At 39.4% G+C, this 25,674-nt stretch overlaps 1 protein-coding gene and 1 long non-coding RNA gene across 9 annotated transcripts in view; one reads left to right on the forward strand and one right to left on the reverse strand.

Annotated features, from left to right (window-relative positions):
* Positions 1 to 25,674, reverse strand: part of NAV1 (neuron navigator 1) — a 297,342-nt gene that overhangs the window by 13,796 nt on the left and 257,872 nt on the right. For 5 of the 8 annotated variants that reach the window (XR_015798556.1, XM_088154273.1, XM_088154270.1 and 2 more), the window contains 19 exons: positions 22,930 to 23,100; positions 21,853 to 21,905; positions 21,495 to 21,518; positions 21,300 to 21,377; positions 18,352 to 18,435; positions 16,865 to 16,976; positions 16,265 to 16,386; positions 11,617 to 11,813; positions 11,319 to 11,478; positions 9,836 to 9,998; positions 8,162 to 8,259; positions 7,913 to 8,008; positions 6,650 to 6,809; positions 5,809 to 6,044; positions 5,247 to 5,398; positions 3,942 to 4,013; positions 3,509 to 3,705; positions 2,756 to 2,874; positions 2,279 to 2,476 (listed from right to left, as the gene is read on the reverse strand). Coding sequence is in view for 7 of the 8 variants with exons in the window: in XM_088154273.1 (XP_088010399.1) it covers positions 2,279 to 2,476; positions 2,756 to 2,874; positions 3,509 to 3,705; positions 3,942 to 4,013; positions 5,247 to 5,398; positions 5,809 to 6,044; positions 6,650 to 6,809; positions 7,913 to 8,008; positions 8,162 to 8,259; positions 9,836 to 9,998; positions 11,319 to 11,478; positions 11,617 to 11,813; positions 16,265 to 16,386; positions 16,865 to 16,976; positions 18,352 to 18,435; positions 21,300 to 21,377; positions 21,495 to 21,518; positions 21,853 to 21,905; positions 22,930 to 23,100 (2,492 nt within the window). In the remaining variant the exon portion in view is untranslated. The remainder of the gene's footprint in view (positions 1 to 2,278; positions 2,477 to 2,755; positions 2,875 to 3,508; positions 3,706 to 3,941; positions 4,014 to 5,246; positions 5,399 to 5,808; positions 6,045 to 6,649; positions 6,810 to 7,912; positions 8,009 to 8,161; positions 8,260 to 9,835; positions 9,999 to 11,318; positions 11,479 to 11,616; positions 11,814 to 16,264; positions 16,387 to 16,864; positions 16,977 to 18,351; positions 18,436 to 21,299; positions 21,378 to 21,494; positions 21,519 to 21,852; positions 21,906 to 22,929; positions 23,101 to 25,674) is intronic. The other 3 variants (XM_088154271.1, XM_088154269.1, XM_088154272.1) reach the window with 3 other exon arrangements.
* LOC112541434 (uncharacterized) lies at positions 3,602 to 20,236 on the forward strand. The gene is made up of 3 exons (XR_015798557.1): positions 3,602 to 3,712; positions 3,797 to 3,852; positions 18,366 to 20,236. It is a non-coding gene; the product is annotated as an uncharacterized LOC112541434 (long non-coding RNA).

The following is a 25,674-nucleotide window of genomic DNA, read 5'->3' on the forward strand; positions in this document are numbered from 1 at the left end:
TTTTGTTTTCTTTTCTGTTGTCTCTTTTGAATAGTGTATAGATGCTGTTTATCTCTATGTGTCTGTTGATTTCTGCCTTGTCTGAATACCAAGCTTCCAAGAATTCCCTTGCATTTTTGGATTTAGCTTGGTCTAAAATGTTGACAGTTTCCCAGTTAAAACTATGGTTAAGTCTGTCCATGTGAGATTAAGGAGTTTGCATCATGTCTTCTGACTGCTAGTTGGTGTTCTGATGTGCTCTGCCAGCCTTCTTCCTGTCTGTCCTACATAGTGTTTGTTACAGTCCTTACTGTATGTTGTAGATGACTCCTGTTTTTTCTTCTTGTGCTACTGGGTCTTTTGGCTTAGTTAAGATATTTTGGAGGGGTTTAGTTGGTTTGTGTGCTACGGAGATGCCATGTGGTTGTCATAGTCTGTTGGTAGTTTCTGAGACGTTTCTGATGTATGGCAGGGTGATCCTTTTCATAACTCGTGTTGGTTGTGTTGTAGTAGGTTGAGTGGTCAGGCATTTTTTGATAAAGTTGCATGGATATCCATTTTGTTGGAAGGTCTTGTATAGGTGGTCTGTTTCCTTTTTCTGCTGTTCTGGGTTGCTGCAATCCATTTGTGCTCACTTGAATAATGTTCTTACACAGCTCCTCTTGTGGGAGGTTGGGTTGTTACTTTGGTAATGGAGTACTTGATTAGTGTGGGTTGTCTTCTGATAAACTTGGGTTTCTAATTTACTGTTGTTTCCTCTGCCGATGAGGATATCCAGGAAGGGTAGTGTGTTGCTATTTTCTTCCTCTCTGGAGAACTTTATTCCTTTGAAGGTGTTGTTGATGGTTTCATGTGTCTTCTCTAGTTGTTCCTTTTTTATTATAACAAAGGTGTCATCTACATACCAGATCCATACTTTAGGTTGTATGTGTGGAAGTGCTATAGCTTCTAGGCATTGCATTACAATCTCTGCTATGAGTCCTGACAGTGGTGATCCCATGGGTGTGCCTCTGATTCGTTGATATATTTGTCCATCAAACTGAAAATAGATAGTGAGGCAGAGGTTGATGAGGTCCATGATTTTGGGTATTTTGATCTGGGTGTATTTAGTTAGGTCAGGTGTGTTGTATAGTACTGCTGCTATGGATTCTTTCGCTAGTTCTGGGTTTATGGACGTAAAGAGTGCTGTAAAAAATCTTTGATTTTCTGGAGGCATTGTAGTGAGGAGTTGATAGAATATTCACTCTTCTCTGTGAGATGTCCAAGCTTTTTTGTCAGTTCTTTCGCTATAAGAACTGACAAAAAAGCTTGGACATCTCACAGAGAAGAGTGAATATTCTATCAACTCCTACACATATTTGCCTCTATTGGTACCACTAATTTCTGGGATTGAGATAAGAGCAAATGTGGTCAGTGAAGATAAGCTGACTTAAACAGACAAGACACAGACTGTCTGTTCCAAGTTCAGAATATGGGATTCCCTCTAATATCACTCATCCATCATAGATTTTTGTACCTGCTCTGTGTATAGTAGTGTAGATCTTATATTTTATATCCTTCTTATAGGAGCCATTACTTCCAGGACCTCTGTCCTACAATTGTTTGCTAGCATCAATTTCTGTTTGGGTCAACAAAAGAATATATGTGGTGGTGTCTGTTTCTGTCCTATATCACTCACAACTCATCCATGATTATGTACATGACTTTTCCATATAACTTTCTCAGTTGGTATGTGGTGCAGGCTTCTTTTTTTGGCTTACACTTCTATGCCACCCTGTGGCCATATCATGGCAATGCTACTCAGCATAGTTATATAGGTTTTTCTCTCTTGTGAAGGTCATTATGCTTCTGAAGAGGTCAACAATGCAGTCTTGATTATATGGCAGAGGAAAGTTGAGGCTTGCTCTTCCTCATGTGGACACACTGACCCTGACATGCTAAGTTGTACATTCAGTCCATTGTTCCAGTGCTATTTCAGATATAAGAGTTGAGGGGAGGGAGAAATAGGGGTTCTAAGACATAGAACGACACAATGGGAAAACAGCCACAGCTACCGAATTACAATTACCTCCAGTCATAGAGCAATTAAGCTAACAAATGAGCAAGGGCTGGCAATTTTTGACAGAATGAACATTGATGAGAAATTAACTTTTTTATTCCTATAAGCTATGGTTTTTGAAAAAAAAATCAAAAAATCCTTCCATTAGTGGCAAGAACTGGGATACTAATTCAGGAAGATGCTTCTAAGCTCCCAATTTAATTCTCTTGTGCAAAGAATCAGTAGCAACTGAAAACATACCAAGGGGTCTGATTCTAGCGAATTGGGTGTAGAATCCTTGCCACTCCGTTCCTCTGGAGGAGAGACTATGCTGTGGGGCCCCACGCTGGGTGGGGGAAGATGGTATAATTTTGACTGGTCTTGCTGGGCTGATGGCCAAGGCAATGTGTCTCTCACCCACTCCACAGGGTCCTCCCAAGCAGCTTTCTGCCCGTGTACCTGCAACACAGAAGGGTGAGAAAGAATACTGACACTTGCTAGAAGCAAGTAACATACACATGCAACCTGTCTTTCTTCCAGTTCCTTCACTGAGGGATGTAGTAGAGCTTAAAAAAAATTCAAGATTGGAAGGAACAGCTTTTCTGCAAGATATGATGAATAATTCAGAGTAAAAGAAAATAGTAACCTGTAGCTGAGCAACCTATCTGTGCATATTGATCCAGGCTATAACCACATCACTAGTTCTTCTAGAAGAGATGAGGATGTAGGGAAAATTACCTTGATCCCATCCTTTGCTCCTTCCTGAAGATAGGGGATAATGGAATTGTTCCACAAGTCAATGAACCAGGTTCGGAAATCCTCAATACCAATTGGGCATGACAGGAAGAAACAAGGACCTGGAAAAAACAGTAAGGAGAGGAAGATAAACTACTAGCCAGTGGAGGAACATCAGACCCATGTAACATTTTGGTCTTAAGGGATTACTGCATCATCATAGTGGCTATGGCTAAGAGGAGGCCCTATGGTATATATTTACTCTTTAAAAAAGACATTCATTTCTAGTTCCTAAGACCTACAGGGAGGAGCAATTTGGCATTTAGGATTTGCCATTCAGATCTAGAATGCAGTACTTACAGACATTTTGGCCTCCTGAATACCTCAAAGAAGCCTATAGTTAAATGGATAAGCTTACTTCCTAAAATTTGTTAAATTTACTATTGCCCAGCCCCACAAAAATACTTTCAACAGTAATCTGAAAATAAAAATAATGAATATGGCTATCAGAAATGTAGCAAATAAAGCAGAATAATCCAGAAAACTGTCCTTACAACTGGAGTGACTCTAAGCATATGCATATTGCTTTTTTCTCACCACTGATTGGGAGAAAACTTAGTTAACTGCAGGGAAATCAAATGAGAGGCTGAAGCTTGCATGCAATATCTTAACCCCTCTTTTATAAACAGCCTGAAATAACATGCAATTTTATGGTGATATTTATTTCAGCTTCCTGGGTGACAAACTTAGGCCTACCGATGAGAAAGTCAGAAGTGCTATGCTTCTCCAAGAAGGTATGGAGGTGATACCAGAGCTTTGGCACCCAGTCCAACACACGTAGTAGTTCCTCCCGATTGGCATTGACATCACTGTCAGACTCAAGCAGCTTCCGACGCAGGTAGCGGACCAGGAAGCCATTGGCGGGCTCCACGTTATTGGAGAAAGTCAGCATCCTACAGGGTAACATGACAAGACATATTTGTCATGACAAAAACAGGAAAGTACTCATCCCAAGCAAATGATCCTTTTCCATTTCTCTTCTAGGCCAAAATACTGAGTAAGAGAAAGAACTTTACATCTTCCTCACCCCACAGAACAAGGTACATACTGTGTATACTCTCCAAATATAAATCCTTGAACTTGATAGGGTAGAAGAGACACTCCAAATAGTCATTTCTGTGGCAATTACCTGAAGCTGAGGTGGAGGCCATGGTTTGGAGTCATCTTGACAGGCTGGTTAGTTGTCCCAATTATGTAGGGGCTGATGGGGAAGAGAAAGAAAATTCAATATGTTGCATTTGCATTCTGGATGGGGGAACATTTATTTTATTTACTTATTTATAGGACTTATATGGCTGCCTATCTCATATAATGACTCTAGGTGGCTCACAATATGTTCAGAACTTCTTTATTCTGACCTTCCAACACTTTCAACAGAGCTGGATTGTTTGCTTTTTTGTTTCGTTTTGGTTTTTTTGGTGCCTTTCCTTTGAGTCAACGTTGATTCCTGGCAACTGCCTGGACAAGTCCCTGCAGTTTTCTTGGCAGGATTTCAGAAGTGGTTTGCCACTGCCTCCTTCGTAGGGCTGAGAGAGCAACTGGTCCAAGGTCACCCAGTTGGCTTTGTGCCTAAGGTGGAACTAGAACTCACAGTCTCCTGGTTTCTAATCTGATGCCTTAACCACTACACCAAACTAGTTGTGAAGCTGCTTTATCCTCTGTCATATCTGCCTCACACTCACTGTCTCAGCTATGATAGGATCTGCTCAAGATAAAAGAACATATTTTCTAAATAGAGCTGAAATTACTTTAATAATTATATGAGGCACTGGTAGAGGAAGTTGCCTTATATTAAGGATCTTAGGTAAGTTAAACTAAATTCTTTTGGATGAGAAATTTGTCTACAAAGGTGGGATACTAACTTTTAAATATGATAACTATAAAAACAACACTTGAATGGGCCATCAATTCCATATTAAGGATTCTTGTGATTTGTAGTAATAGGACCATACCTTCTCTGTCAGACTTCAACAGAAATGCTGAAGATAAAATAGTACAGCCAACCTTTTCTGGTAGTTGTGTGACATTTTATTGTACTGCTCTAGGGCACAATAAAATGTATTCTCAATTATTTTGGTTACTAGGTGTTTGAGACATTAGCTGATCTATATAAATCAAGCCACAACCTGCTTCGTGATCCTGAACAGGGAACTTATAACCGTTCCTGTCTATGCCAGATTGGCCATCTGCTGCACAAAACAAGAGATGAGGAAGTTCTCTTGTTCAACGTTATTCAAGAGAAAATGATGCCATATGCCTGAAATAATAGGGCAGCCATGTCATTGCCAAAAATCTATCATTGTTAGCTATAGGATATGCAGGAAGAAATCACAGTATAACCTGTAAATTCTTGTAACTTACATACTGTAGCTTGGGGGGTAGGATCTCTATTAAAAGTACAAGTTCAATATCAATATATATCTTAGTTTCTCACCATTTGTGGTACTTGCAGGTAAGTGCTCCATTGACAAGCTCACTGATGGAGCCAGGTTCACTGAGATCATCTAGGAGGATGACTAATGGAACATCTATCCCTGTTTCCCGATCAATCTGATTAGCTAGATTGGAGAGGTAAAGCTGTAAGTCCTGGTGAAAATAATGAAAGTAAGATGTTACTGTGTCGGTATAGAGAGAATATTCACAAACACTATAGTACAGAAATGCAGGGACATCAGGAAAAATATTCACACTGGGTATTGGGCTTAGGACTGAGAACCACTAGTTAGCACTGAAGGGGAACAATGACAAAGGGCTGGAAGAACAGATTCATGTGGGTATAGGATTGCAGTCCTATACCTACATATTCAGAGCATGTTTCATTGAAATTAAATCTAGAATTGCAGTGAAAAATGAATGGTTCCATCAAGGATAAATTGCCTCAATTAAAATAAGAAGAGGAACCTATGGCTAAGGAAGAAGACTATGTGCAGATTTGAGTTAAGGAGATACTGCTCTTGTGACTATTCAGAAATGAAACAATTAAAAGAGTTTCCTACCTTGCACGACTGCTGGTGCATGTTGAAAGTATTCACAATGCCATCAGTAACCTCGCGGCCTGAACGTTCCACCAGATATTCAGCCAGACGATTGGTCAGGTAGGTCTTGCCAGTTCCACTTGGCCCAGAAAGGATAAGGCGCCGGTGCTTGAGTAGAAGGCTTATGTAGTGCTGCATCATTGGTTTGGGGATAAGAGTCTCAAAAACCAGGCTGTCCACACATTTTTCTTTCAAACCTACACCCAAGAATATGGCTATTACAAGAAATCTTCGTAACATCATAGTCTCAATTTTGCATTACAATGGTCCCTCATGTGCCAGAGCAGTCTTCTTCCTTTTGCAGCAGTTTTCAACTGCTCACTGCAGTTTCTTCCTAACTGCAGCCAGATGGTCAGAAATATGCATGAAAGCCTCATATCTACCAGACATGATTATTCCTCCTTTGAAAAGCACTTAAATAGCACATTTTTGCATCAAATTGGTAAGCCTGCTTGAAAAGGACTTATGAGGAAGGCGTTCAGGTAACCTACCATCAATTGTTCAGACCCCTAGTTTGAGAAATGCTAGACTAAGTAATGACCTGAAGGGATCCTGAATCTGAAACTTATTTCAACCTAATACCAAAACCAGAGATAATACCTATTATAACACAAACAAATACAAATCTTTGTGTATAATCAATACAGCATAATACTACAGTGTTGCAGTAATCATCATCCCCTATCATCACCTAATTCCAGAATTACAAGTGCTTTCCAGAAGCTCTCTTAATCCTGTTGCTTTTTCCTCTCTGTCAGCCATTTGGAGATAAACAGTTAAGAACCAGTGGAAAAAGCAGTACCTTTCAAAGTCACAGCAATGCTGGTTACACCCCGGCGGGCAGGAGGTAGTTCTGGTGGCTCCATGTCCAAGATTCTTTTAACATGGCTAATGCTGTAGCCGTAGACAGACTCAATGCTGAGCCCCAGAGTCAGAGCAGGGTCCATCTTGGTGACATAGTCCTGAACAAAGGAAAGGAGGTTTTCCATTCAGTCGCGCTCCAGAACAAGATGTAACCCTATACTAGTTTGAATACTGCTTTTTAAAACATTTAAAACTGCTTTTTATCCTATCTCTAACTGTTGTGAGGATACAGTGGGGGAAAGGAGAATGTGTGTGCTCCTTAGAAATAAGGTCAGGTGTAAAGATAAATAATAACTGCCACTACAGATGGGACTAAAAGCAGCAACAACCCCCAACTCTCCTGCAGTATTGTGTACTCTGTTCATTGACCCACTGTCCTCTCTCTCCTGGCTTTCCAGTTCCCGCTGTCAGGCACTCAACATTCTGTGGCCACTGAGCACGCTCAGCCTTCACTGGATTATCTTAAGAATGCATTTTGTTGTTTTGCTTTTTATTTCTTAAAAAATATATATATTTTTTGCATTTTCCCCAACCAGTACCTTCTTTTTCTACTTGAATAGTGTGGACTTGGTTAAATAATGATCGTTTAGATATATTTTCCATTAATATGTGCAATAACTTCAATTGCAATGGTAAAGATTGATAGCGCAGATGAACCGCCCTCCTTAGGCTGATGTGTTGAAATGTGATTTAAAGGTGCACAGCTAGAAAATCTTAGCCGTTTTCATATGTTCACTGTATTATTCTCAGAGCCATGCTTGGGAAGAGACGTTGGTTAAATTAACCTCCTTATGCAAAGGATTAAACTGCAGCGGGCAGCCCCTCATTTGGCCATACAATGGGCAAGGAAGAAATGAGAGACAGACAGACAGACAGACGTGTGTTTGTGTGTGTGTGTGTGAGAGAGAGAGAGAGAGAACCAACTCTGCTTATCTTTATTAAGTCTTTCTTATCTTTTTCTCTCTGTCATTTCTCTTTCTCATTGCTCTGTTACTCTGAGATTTTTTTAAACTTAGTACTATAGAAGATGGCCAGCAGGAAAGTTAGCATTTAAAGTTCTGTCCTTAAAGCCCAGGAAGAGGAAGTAACATAAGGTTGAGGTGTGAATCCCTGAATCCTAAATTCAGTCCTCTAGGTGTTTGAAATAAAGTTTGTGAAGATGGAAGTGTAGCAAAAAGGTTGCCATTAATTAGCATCTTACCTTGAAGACCTGACAGACAGCTTCATCCAGCATTTTCCAGTCCAATTTCCCATTTACTTTGCTACTGCCCAAATAAAATTCCTGCTGCTTCAAGTCCTAGAAGCCAAATCAGAGGTACAACATGGCTGGGGCTGTTTACAGTGGCAACAGGATCATCTCATTAGAGTCATATCCTCTAACCCAAATCTGTTGCACATGGAGAGACTCTGCTCCAAATAGTGACCTCCCCCTATTTGTGATGGTGCTTACTCCTTTGATGATGTGCTGAGGTGGCATGCGCACTACTATTCGCAGTACCACCTCATCCTTCTGGGTGCCAGCACTGATGCCATCCATTGGTGACAATTCTGGAAAAGACAGATGTGGTACATAAGTTGCACAAAAGCAGACATTAAAGCAAAGGATAGTGTTACCAGTACAGTGCTATCCATGTTGTCAACATTAAAAATTTCCTTTCCTTTGGAGTCCTACAGCTTACTGTGAGAAAACTCCCACATATTTTGTCATTCAAGGTACTTTGCAGGTGAAAGGAGAGAATCCATTCCAGCTTGATAAAGGCATAGAAGCTGCCCCTTCATTTGAAACTTAGGTAAGGCACTTCCCAAATAGGGTGGATATACTTGAACTTTTGCAAGCACCTTCAGTAAGCTCTGTTGTCTTCTTTTACAACTTTCACCTTTGTCTCCTTTGAGTCACTACCCAGATGGCTTCCATGCCTAAGAGAGGACTAGAACTTGTGGTCTCCCAGTTTGTAGTCCAGCAGCTTAACCATTACACCAAACTGGCTCTCTTGATAACAGAAACAGATAGTTTAACACTATCTTCTTCCAGGATATTTTTTGACTTCACAGTCTACTCTGTAGCCTTGGATTTCTTGGTAGTTCCCCATCCAAGTACTAACTAGGTCCAACCCTACTTAGGTTTTTCAGATTAGCCATGAAAAGGTTGCCTGAGGGGAATAGTCACAGAAATAGTCATCAAATTATATTGTGATTTTAACCATCCCATCTAAGTGAAAGAGAAGGATAGGTTATAATTCAGCTTTACTGCATGTGTGCAGTATTGTTCACAAACATAGTTTTCTCACTACAATACAGTGTTGAATTTGAAAGCAAAGCCTAATTCTTGAGAGAAGGACTAATCTGTCATTTCAAAATTCAAGCACATTATATTTGATGGTCACCTCAGTTTAATTGCTGAGAAATCCTGCCTGTCACTGACTGAAATTGAGTAAGTTGCATCATATTTGTCCACTAAAAATTCTATTCATTCTTTCCCCTCTCCTAAGTCCAGGAAGTAGGTTTCTTTCTGGCACCTTAAAAATTATTTCCAAAATCTGATGGGACATCTGAGAACTTTGTTTTGTTTCATTTGAATTTAGTAGACCTCACAGAGAAAGCCCTCATGATTTGAGGATTTGGGGGAAGAAGAACTCTTACTATCCAAAAAAGAATTGCTGCTCAATTGATGATAGCCCCTTTCTCTTTCTGCCTTCACTTCAAAAGAAATTAAGGCATATACATTGGCACTGACTCCAATTTCTCCAATTAGCCTCCCTGGTCTGTGTATATTACCAATAGGGATGTGCAAAATGGTTTGTGAGTGAGCTATTTCTTACATAGAACAGCTGGTTTCCAGTTGTTATGGGTTCAAAAGAAAATTTCCATTTTGTGCACACCCCTAATTACCAAATGTCCCACCCTCCCTGATGTAAACAAGACTTTGTATAGCACTGATTACCCTCTGTTTCCCCTACAAGCCAGTCCTGATTCTATCTTTTAAACACAGACCATTAAACAACAACAACAACAGGAGAAGATTATAATGATTCTGATTATAATGATTTTTTTCTGCAAAAAAAGTAAGTTGCTATCAGTAGTTTGGTGGTCCTCCTTTTCCTATTTTCCCTTTTTCTTTTCTTACCTGTATCAGTTAAGCTGGGACTGAAAGAGTGACTCAGCTGTAGTCCTAGGGAGCGCCTTGGGGAAGATGCAGCAGATGAACTCAAAACATGGCTTGGGATAGATGATGGCCCAGGTGCCACCTTTAGCCGGTCATTTTCAGCTTTCAATAGATCTACTTCCAGCTAAAGGAAATGGACAAAGAGCAATGGCTGGGATAATATGCCTAATAACAATAACAACATTCATTTGAGCCACGTATTCATTTATTTAGAGGACTTATATGCCACTCCCATCAAAAATGATCTGAGCCATTCATACACTTTATTTATGTAAATGTGGTTAAAAACTATGGAATTAAAACCACAAATAACAATAAAATACAGAACACAGCACTGGTATAAATAAAACTCTATATCCATTACACTTGGATTACAAGGAAGAAGCCACTTGCAACATTCCTGCTGAAAAAGCCAGTTTTGATGGCCCTTCTGAAACCCAGGAAGAGAGGGGCTCTCCTGATCTTAGTGGGAAAGCTATTCTAAAGAAGGGGAAATTGAAAAGCCCCACTGCCTAACCCACCCCTGAAGATGTCAATCTCTCAATGAAGTGAACTGAAGGGAACTGCTCTGTTGGACCTTATTAGACAGGCAAAACCAATCCAGTCCTGACGATATCCAGGTCCTATGTCAGGCACCTTGAATTGTACCTGGCAACCAACATTATGGATTCCAGAGACCAAGGACTCAACAGGAAACCCTAAGCGTGAGCCACTGGAAAAAGAGGCCTTTACAACCAAATATAATTTTTGTATTTCTTTTCTGCCAGAGAGGGGGTGCTTGGCAGAACTTTATTTGGTACATTAGCACTGATGTCCAACCTGCAGTTAAGCCATAAAGAAGACAGCAGAGATTTCCTGTCTTTTTCTTAAGCAAAAGAAAACTGCTTTGAGGTCCAAAACCACAGCCTAGTTCCTGCTCGTGCTCGCGCTCTCTCTCTCTCTCTTTCTCTCCATCATTTTTTATTTTTACTTGTTCTGAAACAATATATCTGTTTGGAATATTATTAGGATAGTAAATGGCTCAAAGAACACATTATGTTAGCTATGCAGTGTGCATTTGACCCTATTTATTGTTTAATCTCAAGAACTATGTGGGGCAGTGACCCACACTGTGACCATGGTGAGTCTAAAAATAGAAAAAGAGCCTCTACTGGCACTAAAGAGGCTCTTGTCCTTTTTAAAAATCTCTATGCTGGGGGAAGGAATTTGGAAATTAATCAAAAGGTTTAAGGATCAATAACCTGTGCACAACTGTTCAAACATTGTAGTTCCTCTAATAAAAATAAAATCAGCAGTATCAGCTGCATGTAATGTAGGAAATGTATCGCGCAGTTGTTTTACTGTTCCATGAAAACACACAACAGGCACTCAGAAATTGGTCTCTATAGCAATGTAAAACTGCAGTCTGACCCATCACGCCAACTCTGCACAGCACCATTCCTACCTGCATATTGTGCATAGTTTCACGCAGCTGATCCAGCTGATGGGCAGAGTTTAGGGCTTCCAAACGAATGTCAGTCAGTTTCATTTCTTTTTCCCACAGCTCTGAGCGTAATTCTGAAACCTCCTTTTTCTCAGGTTCTTCTTCATTGGTCTGGAACAGTCTGCATAGGGAATGAAAAGACATTAAAAGAAAGGCTAAAAGGCAAGTCCGTACATAGCAATTAATGTTTCTCCAAATACCGAACTGCCCACAGGTGCCTTCCTCTTTTGCTTCCAATAGAGTTGGAGGCTGGACTTACTCAGTGGTATCAATGCCTACAGAAGAGGAGTTAGAAGATTTGATAGAAGGAGAAGCTGTCTCCATGGATCCATGTTGCAGTTTGGGGGATGATGGTGCTGAAGAGTCAGGGGTGGCAATTTCCTCTATATCAGAATAGGAGGAGGCAGATTTTGGACCCTTTTTGATGCTGAAAGCTTTGTTGAAAGAGCTCCTTAACTGAAGAGGAAAATAAAGATATAGAAAAGGTTATGAAAGTCCTCCCAAAGTCTTCATTAAGACAAGCAAATTCCTCTCTAATCATTTTGAATACTTTTCAGGACACTCAGCATCCTTGATTCTTTTTTAAAAACCTTATATATTATATCCCAGACAATATGCTTCTAACATTGACATTAACTAAGCCAACAGCTGATTTACAAGAACGTATACTCTTTCAGATACAGATTGCTGCATTTAATTAATTACTAAGATACAGATTAAGATGCATTCCACCCATAAGCATGCACTGAGGGGGAAAATCCATTTTACTGAACAATCTTTTAAAAATAGGAATGCAAGCATATAAAAGATGGTTGAGGGGTTAAGAAGTATCTAATTTGTGTTCAGTGCATCTTAATTATGCTCCCCAAGCTACCAACCAATAGACTTAAGAGGATTCCGCAGCAATACTGGTTGTTTTCAAGCATGCCAATTTAAATAAGTTGGGCCAGGGGTTGGGGTGGGTGAGAACACTTCTGACAAAAGTAGGTTTGTTCCCCCTTCACCTCATGGCATGTGAAATGCCTCAAGCTGAGTCAGCTCCTGGCAAGGAAGTGAAATGCTTCTAAATGTCACTATTATTATCTCACCATGAAAAGAACCAGACTGCTTATATGGTTGGAAACCATAAATCTGTGTCCTTGAGGGAAGCTAAATATATAAACTCTGTTTGTTTGAAAGAAAGTTTGTTTAAAAGAAATACAGCCCAGTATGACCTGGGGATTCCAAAGCAATAATGTATCTGTTGCAGGTTAGGAAAGATGCAGATAGGAGCTGGGTCCTCCTCGCCACCCCCACCACAGCAGCTTGAATAGGAACATAAATAAATGACCTTATTCTACACACTAATGAAGGAAACCAAGGCAGTTCATCAGAATGAAACTTGGACATGTCTGAACATGCACTAGAGTCAATAATTAGCAACAACATTGGCACTGATCAACCGAGAACTTGCATATAACTGCTACCATTGTGACGTCTTGTATAGAAGGTGCAATGTACAAGGAGAACCATTAATTCAAAGTGTTCTGGATTTCTAGCAGCAGGATTTCTTGCCTCTAACAGGAGGCAAATGATGGCAGGCTTTTACTCATGCACAGAAAACATAAAGGTGAAGAGAATGGCATGTGGACAACAGGTTTATAATCTAACTACAATCTACTATGACTATCTCTTGATGAAAACCTGGATTTTTAGGAGTAGGCAAGATTTGTGTCACAAGAGCTGCTGCTTTCTCTGTACTATTTAGGAAGAGAACCTGGATAGGTTACAAGCTCATTAGAAACATGCCAGAATTGATTCCTTGCATGACATGGTTGCTTTTTTCAAAGCAGAGGCAAATGATATTGAGGAAAGTCCGAGCATTCAAAAGCTTCTAGTGGTAGCCACCATGCTTCAGTGGATTTGGTCAGTGCTTGGGAATTCTTTGTATGGCTACAGGTCTATCACAGAGAAAATGTGAGGTTTAAATGTAAAATTAAAATCTTTATTTGGGGAATAAAAAAACAGGAAAGGGAGAGGGAGAAGGAATAGAATTCATGCCTCTGTTCTTGTCACCATGACGCATATAGAAGTCACTGTATTGATAGCATGCACTCCATTTGTCACACATTCAGACATTAGTTCTATCACTAAGTTACATCACTAAGAAGAGTATTTTACTTCCTGTCTTAATCACAGAAGGAGCAGGAAGGAATAATCAGACCCCACTTATAAGATCATTTTGCAGTGTAGCTGATCATGTCAAGGATAACCTGCGGTATTTGTAGAGTGACACAACAGCCACAGTTCTAAGCTTACAGGGTGTGAATAGATCCTTGTGATGCTTATAAATTTATCCAGTTATAAAGCACTGTCCTCCTGGAGTTTATACATTTAGAATCTAAATGTGCTTCAACAGTCAATTCTTCAGCCTTATCTCTCTCTAAATCTGATATTGACATGCCACATTTGTCAATATGGCTAGACTGCTTCCTTTGCCCTTAGAATATATAAGCACTTTCTAGTTTTAATGGAAAGATACTCATCAGAACTGGGAACTAAAAGGTGAGTGTCTCATTCATCTTGTACTCAAAAGCCTGGCTATTAAGAGACTGAAGAAGCAGATCTTTCTCTCCGAAGTCATGACTCAATCAATATTATAAAAAAGATTTTAAAATAGGCAAAATAGTTGTATGCTTTGCTCTTGAAAGGAATAAGTAATGCATGATTTTAATCATGCTCAGGCAGAGCATGCAACATGCATGCATACACACACTCACACAGACACAAAACAGGCATCAATTCACATGTGTATTGAGACAGTAGCAGGAAGAACAGCCACTGTAATGGGTGAAGATACTACTGTAATGGAAAATAGGATTTACTGTAATTATCATACTTCTAATCTTTGGGCAGATCACAGATGCTATTTTTCTCCCTCCAGCCAGTCTCTGGAGCATAAAGGGGAAGGAAAGTATCGCAGTGCACTGCCCTCCTGTTTGGCTTCAAATGGCAGTTACTAGGATCTAGGGCTTGCATTTTCCTCATTCCAGCCTGCTGCAAGCTGTGGATGCTTGAAATCCTGCCTGGATATTCCAAGAACAAGACCTGACCTTGTTAATAACAACAGGTGGGTTTCCAAAATGGAAGACCACTTAGGAAGGTGGGTATTGACTGGCAGAAACATTTCTGATAATGTCTGAAATGAAGGAAATGTTGTAAGTTTTTGAATCTTGTTCCTGGGTCAGTAAAATTGAATAAGCCTAGATATCAAGAGACCTAAACACAGTTTACACTGAATTTGAAAAGCATCATTAAACTACTGAGGGTACTTTGTTATTATTTATTTAAACAGCTTTACTTATCATATCCTTCAACAAAAAATTCTTAACAACTTATCAAAAAATTCACACGGTGATAATATTACAGCACAAGTGTAATGCAATCATTTCAAAAATGGAAACTTTCCCTTAACATAAGGTAAGAGAAGTTGTTTAACTTGTGCTCTCTCTCTCTCTCTTCATCTATCTGTAAAACTATTGCTAATGATGAAAAAGGAAGATACTTAAATGCATTCATCAATATTTTGAAAATATACTTCCTTCTGTTATGACAACTGTATAATGTATCTATATACAGTAAGACTGGAACACAGTCTGTAAATACAAACTATACATGGGAAGTGGTTAAAAACACACTAGTTTGTGAAAAGCATAATGGTTTTCATAATGAATCAGGGCAGATTTGAAATCATAATTATCAACAGATATGAAACTTTGCCCCCAGTCCCAGTGCAGTGGCCTCTTACAGCATGACTTGGCAGTGCAAGCATATGAGCAAATGGGATGGTTAGTTTCACAAGTGTTGAGCTGTCCCATATACAATGGAGTGACCAATCAGGAGTAAAACATAAGGAAAGGACTAGGGAGAAGGTGGAAGGGAAGTTCCAAGCTTACCTCATATACCTGAAAATAAAAAAGTGTTGTAGATCAGCATTGAAGGAAGAAAAGGGAAAAAAAATACAGCAAGACTTAATCATGCACTCAGCTCGGAGCTCCCTGCCCAAAAGAAGCAGGGATGTTCAGCACATAGAGGTAGAGCAGATGCCTATTCCAGCCTTCCTAAAGGGAAGACACACATACTGAGCAGAGAGCAGGAGGTAGAGCTCTCCTCAGAACAGTGGGAAGTAGCAGAACTGTAAGGTTAACATACAGAAAAATAAGGACTCACATTAGCAGCACAAGTAGTAACTTGCCATGCAAAAAACAGTTGTGATGCAATCTATTTAAAAAGTTCAGTTCTTTAAGTATAATAATTGCACACTGTTCTCTATGTCTCAAAAATGTTTCAGTTCAATTACTCTTCTTTTTTTCTTTTAAAGAGTAGCCTGAAAAACTAAGACACTTTTCTGTTCTTATTCCTGGCTCAAAACAAACTGCTGGAATGAGAACAGAAAAACATCAAATAATTAAAAGTTATCTCCAGATAAGGGATGGGAGTGGGTGGGCAGAAAAATCATGGAGCATATCAGGAACCTTTTAAGTGCATGTGTTTGTTTTTTTTAATAAAAACTGCATAATGACATGGACATCATCACCATTTATCTGCTGGGCCATCATAATTAAATACGATTGGCATACTTCACGGGCCATCACTTAGCAGCGGATGAAGCCTCTTGTAGAGAGCAGTTTTGCATCTGAGTTCAAGAGCAAAATAATACAAACTAACATTCTGTAAGAAATACTTTCTCCAAGCAGGTACTGCTACTTCTACAGGCAAGAATCCTAGAATAACCATGGTACCATTCTATAACCATTCTATTCTATAACCATTCTATTATCTATTCTGACAAGACACTACAGGGTTTCATCTTCATATAGTGTAGAACTGAATTCAGTTCCTCTGGCTTCACCTCTTTCTTGACCTACCCAGCTTTTCTTCTTCTTCTTCTTGGCATCCGCATCTTTGCCACTACCAATGCTAGAATGGCTAGTGATGCTATTCAGGCTGGATATACTATCTGATGAGTTTTGCCTCTTGATTCGTAGTTCTGGACAAGAAGGAAAAGAAAATGCACATTTAGAATGTACTTATAGACTTGGGTACTTTTGCATGGTCACATCTGTCCATTTTTCAGTCTCAACTTCAAACTATGTTAAGTATAAAAACAAAGAAGCAAATTAAAAAATTCCATGTCTCTTCTGTATAGTTTGTTCCCATTAATTTAATATTATCTCAGAAAGATTAGAATTTTACATGAAAACAAATCAGCTTATTCATCTAAAAGGTACCAACTCAGACACAGAACAGGGAAGTGGAGAATAATAGGGAAAGAGATGTACAAGTGCTATAAGCATTCAAAATCATGAATTGATATTTGGAGAAAGATATGTATTCTTTCCCTGCTGCCTAGCAGAATTGGGCATCAACAGATACAGATATATATACACATATACACCAAATCCATCATGGAGAAGATACAGATAAAAATATCCCCAAGGATCATGTGTGCCAACCACTCTGCTCACCTTTGGGTGTAATGTCAGTTCCATTCAAGGCCCCTTGGATAACAGCCTGGGCCTCTGAATTCTTCTTCTTCAAGAAATCAATAGTTTCCCGCAAGTCCAACAACTCACTGTCCTGGAAGACATTGCATAATGTATTAATGCCTTGAATTTTATTCTTTTACTAAAAATTCTGCTGAGTAATGTTAGGGAAAAGCCCTTAAGGTTTTTCCAAGCTTTATACTCCAAACAATGCAAAGAAGTTGAATCTATTCAGGATTTTAATTTCTCAAAACAATACCAACCTAGTATTTCTTTAAGTGAAGAGTGGTCTAACTTTCTGAGGATAGTGCTGAGAAATTTTACAATGGGAACAGACCTCTTTTTTTGCCTTGGTTTTTGAAGTAGGTATTTTTAAGTAAAGCAGGTATGTTAAACATGGGGAAAGGATTAATATGCCAATTTTACTTATTTTTGTGTTTTTTAAAGACAACAATTATGGTAATGTGACTGGGGCAAAAACCCACCAAAGACAGGAAGGGTTACATCCTCTAGACTACCTAACCCTATTCTAAGAAACTGAGGAAAATCTGAAAAGTGTCTACTCTTGGCTGCCTCTACAGTTCTGAGAGTTATCAGAAAATTGAACATCTACTAACACTAAATAAAAACCACCAAAGGATGAGTTGCCTAATCTCTCCAACATCTACAGCTGTGCATCCCTAACAGCCTAAGGTATTCTAGGCTTTTCATTACTAAATTTCATCCTGATCAGACAGATATTAAATAAGCAAGACTGATTAATTTTCTTCTGTTTTATCTTAATTACTCTGGAATTATTTTAAGTCTGCACATTGAACCACCTGAGTTGTAAATTGCATCAGCAAGTGGCAATATCTGGCTGACTTTGGTTAATCTTGAAAAAGCTAAGCAAAGACAGACTGGTTAAGACTTAGATGAGAGACCACTAGAAAATCTCAGGGCTACAGACTAGACTGGGAAATTGAAAAAAAAAAAAATCTCAGAAAACAATGGCAAACCACTTCCATATTGTGGCCAAGAAAACTACATAGATCCACCCAGGCAATTACTAGAGTTCAACTCAAGTCAATCTTTACCTTTTTATGTAGTAATTCACCCCATTGTAGAAGTGTAAACTAATATTTTTAATGAATACCCAACACTGGAGAACAAATTATTATGTAAGAAAAAGCTGAAGGTTCTATGACTCAAGTCTCTAGACACAGAAGTGCAGATGGTTTTCTTTCCCATACTGGAAGTTTTTGGTTTCAGCTGAGCTTGGATCACATTGTCTAATATCACTTTCTCAAGGGATCCAAATAATTGTTATAATTTTCTGCTTTTTCCTTCACCATCTAGAGTCCTGAGAAGTAGAAACAACTGTTTTTGAACAGGAGAGCTAAAATGACTGTTTGCTGCTTCTCTTCTCTTCTCTTCTCTTCTCTTCTCTTCTCTTCTCTTCTCTTCTCTTCTCTTCCCTAATGACTCACCTTTTCTTCTGCAGTCTCTGCCAGCTGCCGGAGACGGGATGTCATGTTTACCAGACTTTGTTCAAATGCTGCTACTAAGTTAGCCTAGAAAGGAAAAGAAGAAGCAATTTTAGTCATACACCAACTGAAGTACATAAAATAACACCAAGGTCATGGTTTGACAAACTTTTTACCACCAGAGGAGTGAAAATAAGCCCCAGGCATCTGAACCTGTAACTAGGAGGGGCTGATGTACCATTCAAGCAATGGCAAAAAGATATTTGTATGGCAAGGAAAAGAAACACAAGTTAAATAAAAAATGTTACAAGATGCAAAGGAAAGAGGAGGATTGGGTTTACTGGATTTGAAATTGTATTTTGCAGCTTGTTGTTTGGTTTGGATGAACGTATGGGTTAGAAGGGCACAACCTGATGTCTGGATGGCATGGATATTTATGATACAATAAAGTTTATGTGGACTTTAAAAACCATTTTATTAGATGTGCCATACTGAGAATATGAAATAGATATAAACCCAGGTTGTGCCCGAAAACACCTCTGTGGATCTCAGCACAAGAAGCATTTTACAGAAGAGAAACAACAGGCAAAGACAAATGGTTAATGTACCAGGAATTATTGGAGAATCACCAAGGGAATATAAAATTAAATCAAGAAAGATTTAAAATGTATAAAAAGACATATGGTATGGAGCACAGAAAGGCAGAATTTGAAGTGCAATTGTGTACCAATGATGAACATGTAATTACTAAAATGTATAAACTTTTGTTGAAATTTTAAATGGAAGAAGAATAGGTTAAAGAATGTATGATAAAGTGGGCTGAGAATTTTGGTTATATTATACAGATGAATCAATGGAAAAATATGTGGTCAAAAGGGTTGAAATTTACATTATGTTAAGATGTTAAGGAGAATTTTTATAAAATGATGTATTGTTGGTACATGCCACCAGATAAATTACCTAGAATGTATAAAGGCATTCCAAATGGACATGTGAAAAAGCTAAAAAAAATTGGATTCAAATACACACATTTATGCAGAGGATTTAAAAGACTGATATTCAATTGAAGCAAGAACTTTTCCTTTTAGGACTAATGGATACACAGTTAGAAAAGAATCATGGAAGATTATTTCAGTATATGATTATTGTGGTGAGATTATTATATGCACAAAAATGGAAAGATTCAGCATTACCCACCATAGAGAAATGGTTGGTGAAATTGACAGAACTTGCTGAGATGGCCAAACTGACTTCTTTGATTAGAGAAAGGTCATTATTGACATTCATCGATGACTAGAAACCCCTTATGGACTTTTTGTGTAAAAAAGAAAATGAGTTTGCGACTTATAGCTTTGATGAATAGAAACAATAGGTTATAGAAAGAAGGGAATTATGATGCAACCTTAGGGAGAGAGAGGTTTGATTAAAATTGTATGTATAACCTCAGAGAGGAAGATTAGAAGCCATTTCTTTATATTTCTTTTCAAGTTTTCTGTTCTTTTATTTTTTTTCTTCTTTCTATCGCCTTTTTCCTTTGCTTCCCTTCCCTTCCCTTCCCTTCCCTTCCCTTCCCTTCCCTTCCCTTCCCTTCCCTTCCCTTCCCTTCCCTTCACCTTTCATATTTATTATATCTTTTTCTTTGAATGTACTTCTTATTCCAGATGTAAAATCTTTTAATAAAAACAATTTTAAAAAAAGATGCTTCAAGCACTGGTTGGACACTGAGGCAGAAACAAGCAGACGCATTTCTGACTCCCTGTTCTAGCTTAAAAGAGTCAGTTGATGACAGTATAAGTTTGGTGTGTCCACTCATTGTGGAAACAGAACAAGCCAATGCAACTCAACTCCAAACCAGAAGGAGGATGTAAAACAAATCACTGCCTTGTTCCACCACTCAGCTATTTGGGGGAGGGGTCATTTTCTTCCTCCTCCTAGTTCTAAGTTTAGAGCTAGAAAGAAAAGAAAGAAGTTCTTCCTTGACCTCATGGTTAAAGGGTACATTTTGATAGCTAATGAAGTGTTGAGACCTGGTAAGAAAGATATGACTTGGATTTGAAAGGTCCCAAGTTCAGTTCCTCACTTATTTCCATAACCGATGACAAGAAATATCAGCCCAAAACCCCAAAGAGACATAGCCAGCCACTGTAGGTAATATCTATCTTGATATTACTAAGGAACTTATATTCCTAATGGTACATTATCAAGTAGAAATAATGGATATTCAGGAACTGTGAGCAATGTCTGGAAGCCTCTAAAGTCACACCTTTATTGCCTATGAACTAGCACCCTTGTTTTCAAAATCATAAAGTAATTCTCCACTGGAAGGTGTGACAAATCTGGAAGAATGGGAACAACATTCCAATGAAGCAGAGACGTCTGACTTCTGCACTTAGTAATAGGTTGGATTCACCTGCCTGAAAATATCTCCATTCATCATGCAAGCTTTCCCTAACCTGTGGACTTCCAGATTTTCAGGACAATAATTCCCAGAATAAGCAATCAAAAACTTTTCAATTCTCCGAGTTACAGTCCCAACACATTTGGAGGGATGAAGAGTGGGAAAGATTGGGGGAAGGTGGTGGAATAAATATAACCCAAAACTCCAAAAGTTTGAGATGTACTGTACTAGTTAAGCGATAGATGCCCAAGAAAGGGTACACAAAAACTCAACACCCTCTCTAATTTTCAGTGATAATTTATTGGGGTTTTGCAGCAATACAATCCTGATAAAACTCTGGCTACCATGTTTGTTCAGGACAGCCAAGCTTTGCTGAGCTACCCAGTAAATCTAGTGAAAACTGCATCTCCATTGTATTTCTTTTACCTTGCCTAAATTACTTGTGAACACAAAATATATGTAAAAGGAAATGGTTAGCCCTGAAATAGGAGAAAACATTTAGACTCCATAGAACAAGGACGCATTATGCCGTTGCATCCATTTGGCCACTCACGTTGGCTGAAAGCTGGGATGTCAGCGTGGCTACTTTCTCCTGGGACGACTCCAATTCACGGCGCAGTTTGCGGATTTGCTGCAGGAGGAAGAGAGAGAAAAGACAAGGGAGTCAGGAAGCAGGAGGATTGCTTGCTCTCCACCAATGGTCAAGAGCAGAATAGCAGTGGGAAGTAAAGTGAGGGTCTTACTGTACCTCTGACTGCATCCTCTCCTCAGCCTGGCAGCACATAATGGGGTAGAGGAGAGACAGAGAGGCAGGCAGTTAGGGTGAAAGTGGTGGCGGCATTCCCAGGCAACACAAGTGATCAGCCATGCAAAGAACCCAGCCTCACTCCTCCTCCTCTCATATTATACCCTGTACCTTACAGCAATACTGCAAGTATAATGCTATACAATGCTACTATTCCCAGTGGTTACAACATGCCAAGCCCTCAGTCAGCTTTACCCACACTTCCATTTGGAAAGACTGCAGCAGGAGATCACCCTTAGGGGAGGGGAAGCACAGAGAAAGTGAAAGACGGGACAGAGTAGATGAAGGGGACACAGCTTACTGAGGAATAAGTTGAGGAAGCGCTGGAGGCCAGGGACAGCACAGATCCGTGAACTGTAATAGAGAGAAAGAGAGAGACTTGTCACAGTTTCTTCAGCTGCCCATCAAATGGAGTATAATTGGTCACAAAGTGCTCCAGCAGGATTAGCATGGATGGAAGATAGGATTGCAGAGGTCATATGTATAAAAAGGAGTGGGTCAACAACATCAAGATATGATTCACATGATAGCTAATGCAGGAAATCTAATCAGAAAACTTCAGAGGCAGCTGCTGCTTCTGCTGCTGCTGCTGCTACTGCTGCTGCTGCTATTATTATTATTATTATTATTATTATTATTATTATTATTATTATTATTATTTATTTTGCTTCTGAATGTTTGACTGCAAGATTTCCTGAATCAAACAAAAAATATCCTGATGAAAACTTTCTTAAATTTCTGTGTTCATAGCTTTTTCTTAGTGTAGGAATTTTGGCGTAAATCAAAATATAAATGCCAAAGTAGAAATTATGCTTTTTATGCAACTACAAAACCAGAGACACAAAACCCACACTGAGATCCAGGTAGTAGTAGGTAATCCCTTGTTTCAAATTCAACCTACATCATTCTCATACCTACTATGTGAATTAGTACTTTATTACCACTTGAAGGCAGTGTGGTCTTCTTTATAGTAAAGTGTTCTGGACAATTTTGAAGTGCCACCAGATCCCATTTAAAAATATGTCCTAAAAAGGGAGAAGAACCAGCAGTAAATCTAGAAACTAACTGTGGCTCATGGAAGTCTAGTACCCTGTGATTCCTGACTACCAAATCCTGGTTGGTGGTACTGGACATACATGCATCGCTAACAAATCAGAAGGTGCCGGAATGCACCTTTTCAGATTTTTTTGTTCCTTACTCTATTTTGCTGCCCCGTAAACAAGGTAACAATAATAATAGCCACTCCTGCACTGCCACCTGCCAACACAGCTTGTACTCTTGAGAAGTTCTGATGTACAGAATTATTACAACTGTATCCTTGCATCATTATTATGGAGGAGGAGACTCTTGTCCTCCTAGCTGGGTGCAGGACTCTCACCATCATCCACAGGGTCGCGGAAGGAGCCCGAGCGGATCATGCCCTTGGGTCGGTCTGCCAAGGAGAGGGTGCTGCCCATGGGGGAGGCGTTGTAGAGCTCGAAGGTGGAGTCATGAGTGGGAATGCTGTTAGAACGGGTGATCCTTGGGGTGTTGGCTGCCGTGGGACTCACTGCAGGAGAAGGGGGCAGGGAGAAGAGGCGAGTCAGAGCAGCTCAAAGCTAGGGATGGGGTCTAGGAAGCAAGGAGCACTATATATGGGGCTAGCAGCCAGGATCCAGATGGGGAAAGATAAGGACAAGTAAATGTGCATCACACCTTGCATAAGATCCTTTATCTGCACCTGTGTAGCTGCATCAGTTTTACTAGTTTGACTTGGATTGTTATGGTGACTTGGGAGAATATTTGACTCTCTTTCTCATGCCTGTGTAAATGTGAAATAATTTTCATGACTCAAGCCCATCTACAGATAGTACAGACTACTCAGTACCTGTTAATCCCTTCCCATTTAAAAGATAAGATAAAAGAGCAAATTTATTCTATCAACGGTAAAATTGGAAAGATAAAAAGGCACAAGAATAAATTGTATGTTTATGTTAAACTGGAAAGACAAAGAAGATGCAACAATAAATAATATATGTACAAAAGAACCCAAGCCTATTATGTAGAATATTGCATTATCGTTCTTTAAATCTTATTCCGTTTAACCCTAATTGGAGAATTGCCTTTGCTCAAATTTCTCAGGGGACTGATTGCTTTTCAGTGCACATATGTAGTAAGACAGACTTGTACTTAAACTGCCTATTTAATTTTATTTTCATGTTTACCTCTGATGAAAAAGACCTGTCCTTTTCATTTTTATGTTTTTCCTTTATTCAACCCCCCGACCCCCACTCCCGGAAAGATCAGGCAGAATCCTGAAAATCAGATGCTTAAAACAACACCAAAGAATTCTACTTGTGAAGCAAGAAAGCTGTGTAAGATTCTGGGCTCCCAGATTAAGCCTGGGAAAGCCCCCCATACTGACTAAGCAAACCTGAAAGCAAGCCCAGTTATTACATATTCTTAGCTGCTCATGGACTACTGAAAGCGTGATCTATAATCTATAATAGAGAGCCAGTGGAGTTTAGCGGTTAAGGTACCAGGCTGGAAACTGGGAGGCTGTGAGTTCTAGTCCTGCCTTAGGCATGAAGCCAACTGGGTTACTTCGGGCCAGTCACTCCCTCTCAGCCCCAGGAAGGAGGCAATGGCAAACCACTTCCGAAAAACCTTTCCAAGGAAGTTGCAGGGACTTGTCCAGGCAGTCACCAGGAGTCAACACTGACTTGAAGTCACTATATAATATATAATATATATAGGCAAGCTATTGACAACTGAGATTCTGTCACCCCTAAAATCTATGGATAATTAGAATGAAGCATTCTGCATTATGTTAGAGACCAAAGGAGGGTCTCTGCTTCTTTCTTCTTCTTTTAAACAAAGCTAGTGGCTTTGGCAAAGCAGAAAGAAGGCATACATTTCCCAGAATGCTTCTTGGAATAATGTTAGCTAGCCAATGATTCTTAGGCTGTTAGGTTAAAAGGAGAGGGGGAAGCTCCTATAAACTTCCTGCCCTCAAAATCAGGTTGGGATCAAACTGTAGTCTCCAAAAAAAAAAAAAAAAACTCCAATTTTCTGCCTGCCAATATAGAAGCAAATTGAGGATATTTTTTTAGTACTGAGCAAGCAGCAATTTTCATGGAAACTGCTGCTGCTGGTGGAATAGGTTGATAAGGCAGATATAAAAGATGTCTGGCTTAAATTTAGTTTAATCAGATGGGGGAGCTTTCATGAGCCTGCTTCAAAAAATGCAGAGTTCTACTTCCAAAATGTCAAAGTTTCCTGTGGGCTACAGCTTCTGAGCTAACTCCTGAGGGCTAGTTACAATTCCTTACAGCCTGTCAGGCTGCAATCTGTAAGGCTTTAATCGTGTTCTCTGGATTGCATTTGGTGCTCAGAGCCTCAAAGAAAAGTAGATGTAACATTTGTTTTGCTGCTTACTGAAACTTCTTCCTCACCTAACATTCTCATTCTGATACAAACACACAAACATACAATTTTTTTGTTTAATCTAGACTAAATTACTAACACAGGTAGTCCTTGCTTAACGATGATAATTGGGACCAGCAACTCAGTTGCTAAGCAACATGGTTGTAAAGCACAACATCACGTAATAGCACTGACTTATGACAGCAGTTGCGGTAGTTCCTGTTGCCATTGTTAAGCAAATCCCACACAGTTGTTAGGGGTGACATCACATGATTGCCATTTGTGACCTCCTGCTGGCTTCCCCACTGACTTTGCTTGTCAGAAGCCAGCAGTGAAGGTCACAAATGGCGATCACGTGACCACAGGATGCTGCAACCGTCATAATTCCAAGCAGGTTGCCAAGTGCCTGAATTGACCACAGGGATGCTGCGACAGCTGCAACTATGAGGACCATTTGTAAGTCTCTTCGTTCAGCGCCATTGTAACTTCGAATGGTTGCTGAATGAGTGGTCATTAAATGAGGACTGTATATTTTTTTAGCATTTTATTATTGCTGCTTTCCCCCCTTATTTGTAAATTTACTACTGCAAATGAGGTCATTCTTGGTCACGAAAGATTCAGGGTTGACCATGTTTTTTGGGGGTACATTGCTATTTTTTCTGGAAATTAAAAGCTGAGCTCAGGCATGTTCAATAACCCATGTAGCAACCTGGCTTTG

The sequence above is a fragment of the Python bivittatus genome, unplaced genomic scaffold (genome assembly GCF_059951505.1).
Source record: "Python bivittatus isolate LINGU-HERP-01145 unplaced genomic scaffold, Pbiv_v1 ctg000700_np1212, whole genome shotgun sequence".
Classification (NCBI taxonomy): Eukaryota; Metazoa; Chordata; class Lepidosauria; order Squamata; family Pythonidae; genus Python; species Python bivittatus.